We start from the raw sequence: 13,083 nt of genomic DNA, 5'->3' as shown, positions 1-13,083 counted from the left end.
TTTGAAGAAATCTGAAGAAGGGCGTTTATTACGCCATCTCGACGTTGGCAGATTGCTGCCCAGATATCTGGAAGTGACACAAGAGTTACGAAAGACGGACCATCTGTTCGTCTTGCACAGCGGTAAGAGACAAGGTGAAGTGGCCTCTCGGCCCACCATCGCCCGCTGGATTAAAGAAGTTATCCGAGCAGCTTACATGGAGGCTGGGAAGTCTCCACCTCTACAAGTCAAGGCTCATTCTACCAGAACTCAAGCGGCATCCTGGGCGGAATCCAAGATGCTATCGCCTGCGGAAATATGTAAAGCGGCGACATGGTCCTCCCTCCATACCTATTCCAGATTCTACCGTCTGGATGTCCAGGCCAGGGAGGACTCCGCATTTGCCAGGGCGGTATTACACGGTCCTCAGGCAGCCTCCCACCCAGTTGGGGAGTAAAGCTTTGGTACATCCCATTTGTACTGAGTCCATCTGGCTACACGCCAGGAAATGTTGAGATTACTACCTGATAATCTCCTTTTCCTTAGTGTAGACAGATGGACTCAGCATCCTGCCCAGCTGCCTGCGTACATGGGTTTCCCCGATGCAAGGTAAGCTAGATCATCTCTTGCTATGTGAGGGTACACTATACCAGGTGTCAACGCCTTCCGGTTCGGTCTGCTGGCGGTCTCCAGCTCCTATCAATCGGTCAGGGGAATCCTGTTTTCACTTTTTCACTGAGCGTCAGTACACATATCCATAACAGCTTTTGCAAGGAAGATTACTGAATAGCTACGCTTCCTGTGGGGCTATATACCCCGTGCTGACGTCAGATCCGTCTCCAACTGCTAGCACGCGGATACTATCCCATTTGTACTGAGACCATCTGTCTACACTAAGGAAAAGGAGATTATCAGCCAGTAATCTCAACATTTTGGCATATTTTTCTCATAAGCTTTACAGTGGCTTCTTTACAGCAGAGATAAGGGGGTGCCTTATTGCTGAGCATATACAGTGACAGTAACTGGTTTGGATGCACAGTCCCAGATGCTTAATGGTTGTATTAAATTCAACATTATCCTTTTCCATGTGTAATGAATGGTTCCAGACTGGAGCACAATACTTTGCTGATGAAAAGTAAAGCACAAGTGCAGATGCTCTTAAAATCTGGATTCTTAATCCTTATGAATAACTAGCTAGGTTTCATAGAAGGTTATTATGAGTATTAAGCTAAATTGTTGTCTTTTTCAGATGGCTGTAATGAGTCAAAGACCTGACCAACATTACACCAAGATATGCTGGGGTTGGTTTATGGTTGAAGCTTTAATCGTTGGGGAAAAATAAATTCTTGCTTTGTTTTCTTAAAACCATTTTAGACATGCTTTACTGCAAACGCCATTTCCTAAATAGTCTTTCATAATCCTTCATACTTGTGTTACGAGACCCTTCAATTTCTTAGAAGGATTATGTGTGGATACCATAGCAGATGATGCCCTATAAATGAATTTCATGTATACATTTTTGTCAGATTATTGATACACAGTGAAATAGAATTGAGTCTTGAGGGTGTCAAGTTATTGGAGCCACCTGCAAATAAGCTAATCCAATCCAGGATTTTGCAATCAGGCTGTATTTCATTCAGTGTACAATTTAACAAAAGGCAAATATGTTCTTGTTTACAGCTCTAGAATTATGTATCAGGTTACAGGTCCTGTCTCTTAATGGGGGTGACAAGGGAATTAAGGTGTAATAGCAATGTAAGCGGATTTGAAAGGCAAACTCAGAATCCAGTCCAGGTTATACAGTTTATACAGTAATTCAATATTTCATCTTAAAGGCACAGATACACTTACAGTGCCTTATAAAAGTCTTCACACCTTTGTACATTTTTCAAATACATTAAAATGCCTTTCAGTAGGAATTTGTTCCATTGATCTATTCAACATTCTTGTAAATGGTGGAATAAGTGGTGATGTATTATGTCATAGAACACACAAACACTACTTGTTATAAACATCGTAAAATCAGCAGTAAATATTGTAAAAATCAGCAAAGCCAAAATAGTATGCAGTAATAAAGAGATGCATAAAGATTTGTACAAAGATAATTCCCTCACAGTATCCCTCTTGTGAGTCAATGTGTTTGGGGGAAAATCGGGAGATGCATAGGCCTGAAGAAACACCATGAGATGGCTAATGGCACTCTCTCTCTGATCATCTGCCAGGGTCTATTAATTACATTTCACGTATACCCTAATTTCTGGCTCTGGTCCAGGTTAGGCAGTTTCATTTATTCTCACAGGACAAGCAGGATTGTAGTCCTTACATATGGGTGACATCACAGGATGGAGCCCAATCACGGAACACTTTTGTCAAAGTTTCCAGAACTTTGACTGGCCCCTTTTGGGCATGCCCAGCATGGTCACTGGATCCCAGGTAATCATCAATTACCACATAAAAGACACTGTCCCACTTGGTAAACATGAGGTCAAGTATCGACCCTTCCCTTCTGGATTCCGGTACCATTGGCCAAAGAGATCAGACAGATGATGAACTGCTAAGAGAGATCAGGGAAGCTAACCAATTTGACGCAGTAATGGGAAATTTTAATTACTCCAATATTGACTAGGTAAATGTAACATCAGGACATGCTAGAGACATAAAATTCCTGGATGGAATAAACGACTGCTTCATGGAGCAATTGGTTCAGAAACCAATGAGAGAGGGAGCTATTTTAGATTTAATTCTTAATGGAATGCAGGATTTGGTGAGAGAGGTAACAGTGAGGCCACTTGGCAATAGTGATCATAACATGATCAAATTTGAACTAATGACTGGAAGGGGAACAATATGTAAATCTACAGCTCTAAAACTAAATTTTCAAAAGGGAAACTTTGATAAAATGAGGAAAATATTTAGAAAAAACCTGAAAGGTGTAATTGCAAAGGGTAAAAGTGTGGACATTGTTTAAAATTACAATCTTAGAAGGCAGTCCAGAAATATTCCATGCATTCAGAAAGGTGGGAGGAAGGCAAAACAATTACCGTCATGGTTAAAAGGTGAGGTGAAAAAAGCTATTTTAACAAAAAAAAAAAATCCTTCAAAAATTGGAAGCAGGATCCATCTGAAAAAAATAATAAAAAGCATTAGCATTGTCAAGTTAAGTGTAAAACATTGATAAGGCAGGCTAAGAGAGAATTTGAAATTAAGTTGGCCGTAGAGGCAAAAACTCATAATAAAAATGTTTTAAAATATATCTGAAACAAGAAACCTGTGAGGGAGTCGGTTGGACCGTTAGGTGACCAAGGGGTTAAAGGGGCTCTTAGGGAAGACAAGGCCATTGCAGAAAGACTAAATTAATTATTTGCTTCTATGTTTACTAATGAGGATGTTTGGAAGATACTGGTTCCAGAGATGGTCTTCCAGGGTAATGATTCAGCTGAACTGAACCAAATCACTGTGAACTTGGAAGATGTAGTATGCCAGATTGACAAGCTAAAGAGTAGCAAATCACCTAGCCGGATGGTGTGCACCCCAAGGTTATAAAGGAACTAAAAAATGAAATTTCAGATTTATTAGTTAAAATTTGTAGACTATCATTAAAATCATCCATTGTACCTGAAGGCTGGAGGGTGGCAATGTAACCTTAATATTTAAAAAGGGCTCCAGATGCGATCCAGGAAACTATAGACCAGTGAGCCTGACTTCAGTGCTGAGAAACATAGTGGAAATAATTCTAAAGATCAAAATCACAGAGCATATAGAAAGACATGGTTTAGGACTTCCGGGTGATGATGTAACAGGAATGGATGTCCCGGACTTGAGCTCCGCGGCACAGAGGAAACTGTTGTCTCCGGCCTGCTCTGACCTACACAAATGGGGTATACGTTTTGCCCTCCTCTACCCTGCCAAGTTAAGAGTGCACCATAATAACAGTGTGTTGTTTTTTTTTCACATCAAAAGAAGAAGCATAATCTTTCTTAGCCTCGCTGGGAAATCCTGGAGTGGCCTGAAGTGCTGTATCTGTCTAGATGTGGATGGCTAGACTTTTTTAAATATATCCGAAGCAAGAAACCTGTGAGGTAGTCTGTTGGACCATTAGATGACCGAGAGGTTAAAGGGGCTCTTAGGGAAGATAAGGCCATTGCAGAAAGACTAAATTAATTCTTTACTTCTGTGTTTACTAATGAGGATGTTGGGGAGATACCAGTTCCAGAGATGGTTTTCAGGGGTGATGCATCAGATGAACTGAATGAAATCACTGTGAACGTGGAAGATGTAGTAGGCCTGATTGACAAACTGAAGAGTAGCAAATCACCTGGATTGGATGGTATGCATCCTAGGGTACTGAAGGAACTAAAAAATGAAATTTCTGATCTCTTAGTTAAAATTTGTAACCTATCATTAAAATTATCCATTGTACCTGAAGACGGGAGGGTGGCCAATGTAACCCCAATATTTAAAAATGGCACTAGGGGCGATCTGGATAACTATAGATCAGCGAGCCTGACTTCAGTGCTGGGAAAAATAGTGGAAACTATTCTCAAGATCAAAATCATAGAGCATATAGAAAGACTTGGTTTAATGGGACACAGTCAACATGGATTTACCCAAGGGAAGTCTTGCCTACAAATCTGCTTCATTTTTCTGAAGGGGTTAATAAATATGTGGATAAAGTTGATCCGGTAGATGTAGTGTATTTGGATTTTCAGAAGGCATTTGATAAAGTCCCTCATGAGAGGCTTCTAAGGAAACTAAAAAGTCATGTGATAGGAGGCGATGTCCTTTCGTGTATTACAAACTGTTTAAAAGACATGAAACAGAGAGTAGGATTAAATGGTCAATTTTCTCAGTGGAAAAGGGTGAACAGTGGAGTGCCTCAGGGATCTATACTTGGACCGGTGCTTTTCAATATGATTATAAATGATCTGGAAAGGAATACGATGAGTGAGGTAATCAAATTTGCGGATGATGCAAAATTATTCAGAGTAGTTAAATCACAACGGATTGTGATACAACAGGAGGACCTTGCAAGACTGGAAGATTGGGCATCCAAATGGCAGATGAAATTTAATGTGGACAAGTGCAAGGTGTTGCATATAGGGAAAAATAACCCTTGCTGTAGTTACACAATGTTAGGTTCCATATTAGGAGCTACCACCCAGGAAAAAGATCTAGGCATCATAGTAGATAATACTTTAAAATTGTCAGCTCAATGTCCTGCAGCAGTCAAGAAAGCAAACAGAATGTTAGGAATTATTAGGAAGGGAATGGTTAATAAATGGAACATGTTATAATGCCTCTATATTGCTCCATGGTGAAACTGCACCTTGAATTATGTGTACAGTTCTGGTCGCCGCATCTCAAAAAAGATATAGTTGCGATGGAGAAGTTAGAGAAGGGCAACCAAAATGTTAAAGGGGATGGAAGAGCTCCCCTATGAGGAAAGGCTGAAGAGTTTAGGGCTGTTCAGTTTGGAGAAGAGATGGCTGAGGGGGGGGGGGGGGGGGGGATATGATAGAGGTCTTTAAGATCATGAGAGGTCTTGAACGAATAGATGTGAATCTGTAATTTACACTTTCAAATAATAGGAGTAGGGGGCATTCCATGAAGTTAGCAACTAGCACATTCAAGACTAATTGTAGAAAATTCTTTTTCACTCAACGCACAATAACGTTCTGGAATTTGTTGCCAGAGTATGTGGTTAGTGCAGTTAGTGTAGCTGGGTCCAAAAAAGGTTTGGATAAGTTCTTGGAGAAGAAGTTCATTAACTGCTATTAATCAAGTTTACTTAGGGAATAGTCACTGCTATTAATTGCATCAGTAGAATGGGATCTTCTTATTGTTTGGGTAATTTGCAGATTCTTGTGTCCTGGTTTGGCCTCTGTTAGAAACAGGATACTGGGCTTGATGGACCCTTGGTCTCACCCAGCATGTTAATTTCTTATGTTCTTATATTGCCTCTGTATCTCTCCATGGTGAGACCACAGCTTGAATACTGTGTGCAATTCTGGTTGCCCCATCTCAAAAAAGATAAAGTTGCACTGGAGAAAATACAAAGAAGGGTGACCAAATGATAAAGTGGGTGGAACGGCTCCCCTGTGATGAAAGGCTGAAGAGGTTAGGACTGTTCAGCTTGGAGAATAGAAGGCTGAGGGGGGGTAATAATAGAGGTTCACAAAATCATGGAAAGACTTGAACAGGTAAATGTAAATTGGTTATTTACTCTCTCAGACAATAAAAAGAAAAGGGGGCACTCCATGAAGTTAGCAAATCACTGATTTAAATCAAATTGGAGAAAATTCTTTTTCACTCAACACATTTATTTTTATTTATTTATGTATTTATTTATTTATTTATTTAGTACTTTTTTATACCGACATTCATGATACAGATCATATTATATCGGTTTACAAGGAACAGGGTGATTTAACATTAACCATAACATTAATCACAATGAAACATAAGAGGCAAAAAGTTACAATAAAACAAGGGTAATAGAACTCGGAAGATGAAGAAGCTGTAGTAGATAAGAAACTAGGTAACTATAGCAAATCATTTACAATGTTTGGGATGGCGTGCATTGATCAGTTACAAATGTTTGAGATGGCTTGCGTTAAATAGAAGGCCTTAGTACATGATCTGAGGCATAGCTGAAGTGGCATAGCTGATGTATGTCTGTGTTAGGGGAAAGGTTGTTGAAAGAGCCAGGTCTTAAGTTTTTTTCTGAATGACAGCAAGCAGGGTTCCTGTCTGAGATTGGGGGGGATAGCTTCCATATGGGTGGTCCCGCCATTGAGAAGGCCCGTTCTCTAGTGGTTTATAGATGGGTGGCTTTGGTAGGGTGGGCGTGCAGGGATCCTTTGTAGGCTTCCCTGATAGGTCTTGAAGAGGTGTGTAATCTAAGTGGGAGTTGCAAGTTGATGGGTACCAAGTGGTGAATGAATGATGGTAAGGGATTTGTGAAGGATTCTGAAACTTATTGGTAGCGAGTGTAGATCTCTAAGGATGGGCGTAATGTGCTCTCTTCTGTTGGTGTTTGTTAGGATTCTGACGGCTGAGTTTTGGAGCATCTGAAGAGGTTTTGTGGAGGAGGCAGGGAGACCTAGTAGAATGGAATTGCAATAGTCTATCTTGGAGAATATGATGGCCTGGAGGACAGATCTGAAGTCGTGAATGTGTAGAAGGGGTTTAAGTCTTTTTAGCACCTGTAGTTTATAGAAGCAGTCCTTGGTTGTGTGGTTGATGAACTTCTTTAAGTTTAGATGGTTGTCAACTATTACTCCGAGATCGCTTGCTTATGTGATTATCGTGTTGGGGTGGGTCAGCTGAGGGGTATCACTGTATTCGGGGGATATGAGGAGGAGTTCCGTTTTGGCGGAGTTAAGTACCAGGTTTAGGCTGGTGAGTAGGAGGTTGATGGCTTGGAGGCAGTTGTCCCAGAACTTGAGTGTTTTCGTAATGGATTCAGTTATAGGGTTCAGGATTTATACGACTGCGTAAAGATAGTGTTTTAGTTTTAGGCTTGTTAGCTGCTGGCAGAGGGGAAGGAGGTAGATGTTGAAGAAGGTGGGAGACAGGGAGGAGCCCTAGGGTACCCCTAGAGAAGAATTAATGCGTGGGGACTCTTTGCTATTGATTTTGACTTTATAACCTCTGCTACTGAGAGAGGATTCGAACCATCTAAAGGCCGTTCCTGTTATCCCAATGTCGGATAGATGATTTAGGAGGATGGAGTGGTTCACCATGTCGAAAGCCGCCGAGATGTCAAGGAGCACTAGCAAGAAGGAGTGTCCTTTGTCCAATCCCATGATGAGGTGGTCCGTGAGGGAGATGAGGAGGATTTCTGTGTTTAGCAATTTGCGGAATCCGTATTGCGTTGGGTGAAGTATTTTATGGTCTTCAAGTTAGTCTGAGAGTTGGGTGTTGACCAATTTTTCCATGATCTTGGCAACGAAAGGCAGATTGGAGATAGGGCGGAAGTTGTTGGGGTCCCTAGGGTCGAGGTTCGGTTTTTTAAGTAGTGGTTTGAGGGTGGCGAGTTTTAGTGTGTCAGGGAAGATTCCTTGTGATAGAGAGCAATTTATAATATCCGCCAGGTTCTTGGAGATAGTGTCCGGTACCAATAGGAGTAGCTTGGTCAGGATTTGGTCAGACGGATGGGTGGAAGGCTTCATTCTCTTTAGTATAGTTTCAATCTCCATGGCGGATGTGGGTTCAAAAGATTCAAGTGATGCTCCTTTGTAAGAAAGAGAGGAGAAGGAACTGGGAGGCGGTGTGGAGTGGGGGGGTAAGCATGTTAGAAGATTGGTTATTTTGCTTTGGAAAAAGGAGGCAAGTTCATTGGCTTTAGATTGTGCTTGGTCGTCTGGGATGGACGGGGTGAAGGTTTTTGTGAGATCAGATACGTATGAGAATAGGGCTTTCGCGTCAAATATGAGATCGTGAATTCTAGCAGCGTAAAAATCTCTTTTTGTTCGTAGTGTTGAGTTTCTGTAGAAGTGGAGGGCGGATTTGTATGCAGCTAGAGTGCTGGGGCATGGGGCCTTATTCCATTTGTTTTCTTTCTGTCTAAAGTCTTGCTTCAGTTTTCAGAGTTCATTGGCGAACCAAGGTTGTTTATTTTTTAAAGCCGGGCTGATTTTTTTGGTCGACAGAGGGCATAATTTGTTAGCTACCGCTTGCGTGATACTGTACCATAAGAGTAGGGCCGAGTTGGGGTTTGTGACATCCAGGTTAGGAAGTTCTTTGGCTAGGGATTCACTGAGGACGTCAGAGGTGCACGATCTCCTGTATTGAAATATAGATTGGAGGGGGTGAGGGATAGGACTCTCTTTCATTGTGAGGGAAGTGGATATCAGTGAGTGGTCAGACCAAGGAACTGGGACGCATTTGGGGGGGGGGGGGGGGGGGGGGGCGGGGGTGAAAATTGTGAAACCAGAGTTAATGAAAATAAGGTCTAGCATATGGCCAGCTTTATGAGTGGGCTTGTTAATAATTTGCTTAAAGCCCATGGCCGTGACGGAGGTGAAGAAAGCTTCACAGTTGGTAGAGAGTTGGGTAGAATCAACGTGAAGGTTGAAATCCCCTAAGATCATAGCTAGGGAGTCCAAATTTAGATATTTAGCTATGGTTTCTACTAGAGGGGAGGCGTCTGATTCTAGAAGTCCTGGCGGAGCATATATGAGGAGGATTTGAAGTAACTTTGATTTGAAAAGGCCAACTTCTAGCTTAGGGGCAGCTTTGGTAGGTTGAAGGGTTAGCCTCGGCTCTTTTTTGGCTGCTAAAAGAAGGCCTCCACCTCTTTTTTTTTTTTTGTCTCGGAAATGAGATGAAATCGTAAAGATGAGTGGGTAGCTGATTTATCAAGGCAATATCCGTGGGTTTGAGCCAAGTTTCCCTGATGGCGCAGATGTCTGGCTTTGAGTCAAGGAGATAATCATTGAGAATATGCGATTTCTTGTGAGAGATTGTGCATTGAAGAGAGTCAATGAGAACAGTGCAAGACCTAGGAGTTGGGGTGAGAGGGGAGATCATGATTGGAATGAGGGTTCTGTTGGAGCGTGAACTGGAATGCAAGGGGTATTTCCCAATGGTGCGGAGACTGTGGTGTAAGATGGGGATTGGGTAGCCTTGTGTCATGCTTCTCTTGTTGTAAGGTAAAATTAGCTGTGTACTGAATGAGAGTCCGTTTGTTGGGGGGCTGGGGTGTGATTGAATGCTGAGTGAGGGTCCATCTATTAGAAGCTGAATGAGGAGCTGTTAGAGTATTGAAACTGTTAGAGTTGAATGAGAGTCCATCTGCTGGGAGGCTGGAAGTGGTTGAATATTGAGTGGGGATCTGTCTGTTTGAATGCTGAGTGAGAGTCTGTTAGGAAGCTGTTAGGTTGTTGAGAGAGGCTCCGGTTGTCAGAATGCTGAGTCTGTTTGAATCCGTCTGTTTGAATGCTGAGTGAGGGTCTGTTGGGAAGATGTAAGAAAGTTGAGAGAGACTCCGTATGTCATAAGGCCGGGTGAGAGCCTGTCACTGCGTGAGAGGATGGCTACTATGGTTAGCGGAAGGGAAGTTACCATTGATCAGCTTTCTGATGCGCACGAAGGGGTGAACAAAGGGGCATGCCCCTTTGTTGCGCTCCTTAGGCGTGTGGCGCCGGAGGCGTGTTCTCGCCTCTTACATAGTGGTGAAGTGTGTGTGTCCCACATTGCCGCCCTCAGGAGCGCTGGTAGGCGGGATCGAGGAAGTGGGAGGGAGAAGGGCCTACTCCTCCATGCCTCACGCTTCCACTCCGATCCTCCGGCGGGTCTGGGAGGCTGGCGACCGACGGGGGCCTGCCAATCAGGTGAGTCTTGGGCCTACCGTGGGGTAGGTGCGGGCGAGCGCCGGTCGGGTCAGCGGGCAGGTGAGTCGGCGAGCAGGGCTGCGCGGCCTACCGTGGCTGTGGTTCACGGGCTGCCGACGGTGCTGGCTTGGCATGCTGACAAGAAGAGGGTCCCGAGGCGTGCTCTCGCCTCTTAAATAGTGGTGAGTGTGTGTGTTCCACATTGCCGCCCTCGGGAGCGCTGGTGGGCGGGATCGAGGAAGTGGGAGGGAGAAGGGCCTGCTCCTCCATGCCTGGTGCTTCCGCTCCGATCTTCCGGCGGGTCCAGGAGGCTGGCAACTGACGGGGGCCTTCCGATCAGTTGAGTCTTGGGCCTACCGCGGGGTAGGTGCGGGCGAGCACTGGTCAGGTCAGCGGGCAGGCTTTTGAATTCATTGCCAGAGGATGTGGTTATGGCAGTTAGTGTAACTAGGTTTAAAATAGATTTGGATAAGTTCCTAGAGGAGATGTCCATAAACTGCTATTAATCAATAAGGAATAGTTGCTTGGGATCTATTTAATGTTTGGGTACTTGCCAAGTACTTGTGACTTGGATTGGCCATTGTTGGAAACAGGATACTGGGCTTGATGGATCCTTGGTCTGACCTAGTATGGCATATGTTATGCTCTTATGTTCTTATCTGGCCACTCAAGACCGGATAACTTGAGAATTTAATCAGCTATAAATCAAACATAGGCCCTTTTCGCGTGTGATAGCATACAAATTAGATTGGGGGTGGAGTCGTGGTGGGGAGGGGCGGAGTCGCAGTGGCTTTGCTGCCGGCGATAATGTTACTAACGTTATCGTTGGCAGTAGTGCACCGAAGAGCACCACCTTTCATGGTGGTGCTATTCAGTCCGAAAGCCGGCAGCCGGCACACTGCGGCTTTTGCAGGCCCACCGCAGGTTTTCACAGGATTCTGCGAAGAATGATGAATCCAGGAGATAGTTAGTTACGTTTTAAAGTTATCCGGCCACATGTAGCCGGGTAATTTAAGCAAGTATATTCAGTATGACATTTATTCCTCTGAATATAAAGAACAAGTTATCCGGCTAACTTTACCTGGATAACTTGACCACTAAACGGCCTATTGAATATTAGCCTCATAATTCCCAATTTTCAGCAACTATCACTGAAAAAACCTTCAACTCATTGCTTTATATACAGTAAGCAGAGGTTGAGTGACGTTCAAGTAGAGATGAAAGAACAAAACACTAGTGCATCAGAATTTGGGCCAAGGCTACGTCGTATAACAATGTTAATTTGTGACTGAATGTTATACTAGGAATTTTTGGACACTGGCCTTTGTAATTCACCATCTATTTTACTTGGGCTTAGGTTTTCACAGCTAAATATCGCAATGACACTATGAGCTCTTTATCTCATATGGATATATACTGCTTATCCATTTTATAATGCCTAAGCCACCCATTGTTATAAATTACCTAGGTTTGTCTTTGCTGAATTCTTATTTTTACATTACCAGCTTGTACAGTACATCTTTTTTACTGCAAATGAAAACCATTATTCTCAAAATTATGTTCACTTAAACTGGTGTTAATAGTTGAAGTTTTTAAAGAATATAATATGAATGTGCTGTAGGTTCCAGAAACTAGAAACTATTGAAACTTTTAAATACTTATCATTATAAGCCTTTGAATTGTCTTCTCCAAGTTAATTCTATCTTTTTTTCCTAGGTGGTAGATGCCAACAAGTGCTTTGAAAAGCAATCACATTCAGCTTTATCTCTCCAGCTGGCAGCTTATTACTACAGCCTGCAGATCTATGCTCATTTGGCACCATGTTTCAAGGACAAATGCCATCCTCTCTACAGGGTTAGTTCTTATTTTTTGCCTTACTCATCAGCATACAGTGCAGTGCATGTCCCGAACTGGCCAGGTGTAAGATGAGCCTGTTTACGGGACACATGTGAGTTTCAATCTGGAAATTATCCCAAGCTGTAACACATGATGATTTAGCAATACCATAAAAAGAGCCCATTGAAATTGTTAATTTTGTAAATTCAGCTTTTGCACACAGGTGTCAAATCCATGCAACTTGCAAATTACAAAGCAAGCTCTCACTGTTAACATAATAAACAATTGAATAATAGTATCTGATTATTTTGTTTCTATACATTGCATAATACCAGAAGAGAGGAAATGTTTTCTACAATTGCTAAATTTTTGGTACGTTTCTATAGGTGTTATTTTTTTTATATTTTCACTCCCCCATCAATTGCACAGTTCTTCTTCCAGTATTGTACACCTGCTACCATGTTTGCCCGTTTGATTTTTCCTTCATTATCCTTATTACCTTTACTTTTACCTCTCTGTGTTCCCACTTTCAAATAAGCATAACTTTGCCAATATCTGAAAAAAAATTAATTTGTTTTAATAAATTATATGGTTATTTTTCTCTCCTGCAAAAAATCTAAAATAACATACATTGAGTCCTGCTACCATAATAGCACATTACCAGATTTGAATTTAATCTTTGGGTTCAGATATTATTTTGAAATTCTCAAAAAGAGAATGCAATTCTGTCTCTTGCCAGCAGAATCTGTGGATGTAATCTTGGCAAATAATGGCAATTTGTTTTCTATTTTCTGTTTATCCTTCATTGTATTTCAGATTTAGTGGATTTATTTAGTCGAAGCATTTACCGTTCCTCTTGCAATAAGTTGTCCTCCTATCTTGCATCCCACAGATCCAAACCAAGCTTTCTAAAGCATTTTAACGTAATCAA

At 42.2% G+C, this 13,083-nt stretch overlaps 1 protein-coding gene across 1 annotated transcript in view; it reads left to right on the top strand.

Annotated features, from left to right (window-relative positions):
- NBAS (neuroblastoma amplified sequence) overlaps nucleotides 1-13,083 on the top strand; it is a 1,239,997-nt gene that overhangs the window by 714,465 nt on the left and 512,449 nt on the right. The window contains exon 41 of the mRNA XM_029595926.1: nucleotides 12,033-12,170. Within this exon, the coding sequence (XP_029451786.1) occupies nucleotides 12,033-12,170 (138 nt within the window). The remainder of the gene's footprint in view (nucleotides 1-12,032; nucleotides 12,171-13,083) is intronic.

The sequence above is a fragment of the Rhinatrema bivittatum genome, chromosome 3, assembly GCF_901001135.1.
Source record: "Rhinatrema bivittatum chromosome 3, aRhiBiv1.1, whole genome shotgun sequence".
In the NCBI taxonomy this organism is placed as follows: domain Eukaryota; kingdom Metazoa; phylum Chordata; class Amphibia; order Gymnophiona; family Rhinatrematidae; genus Rhinatrema; species Rhinatrema bivittatum.
Note: the sequence above shows the minus strand (reverse complement) of the source record. Positions and strands in the feature narration are given on the sequence as shown.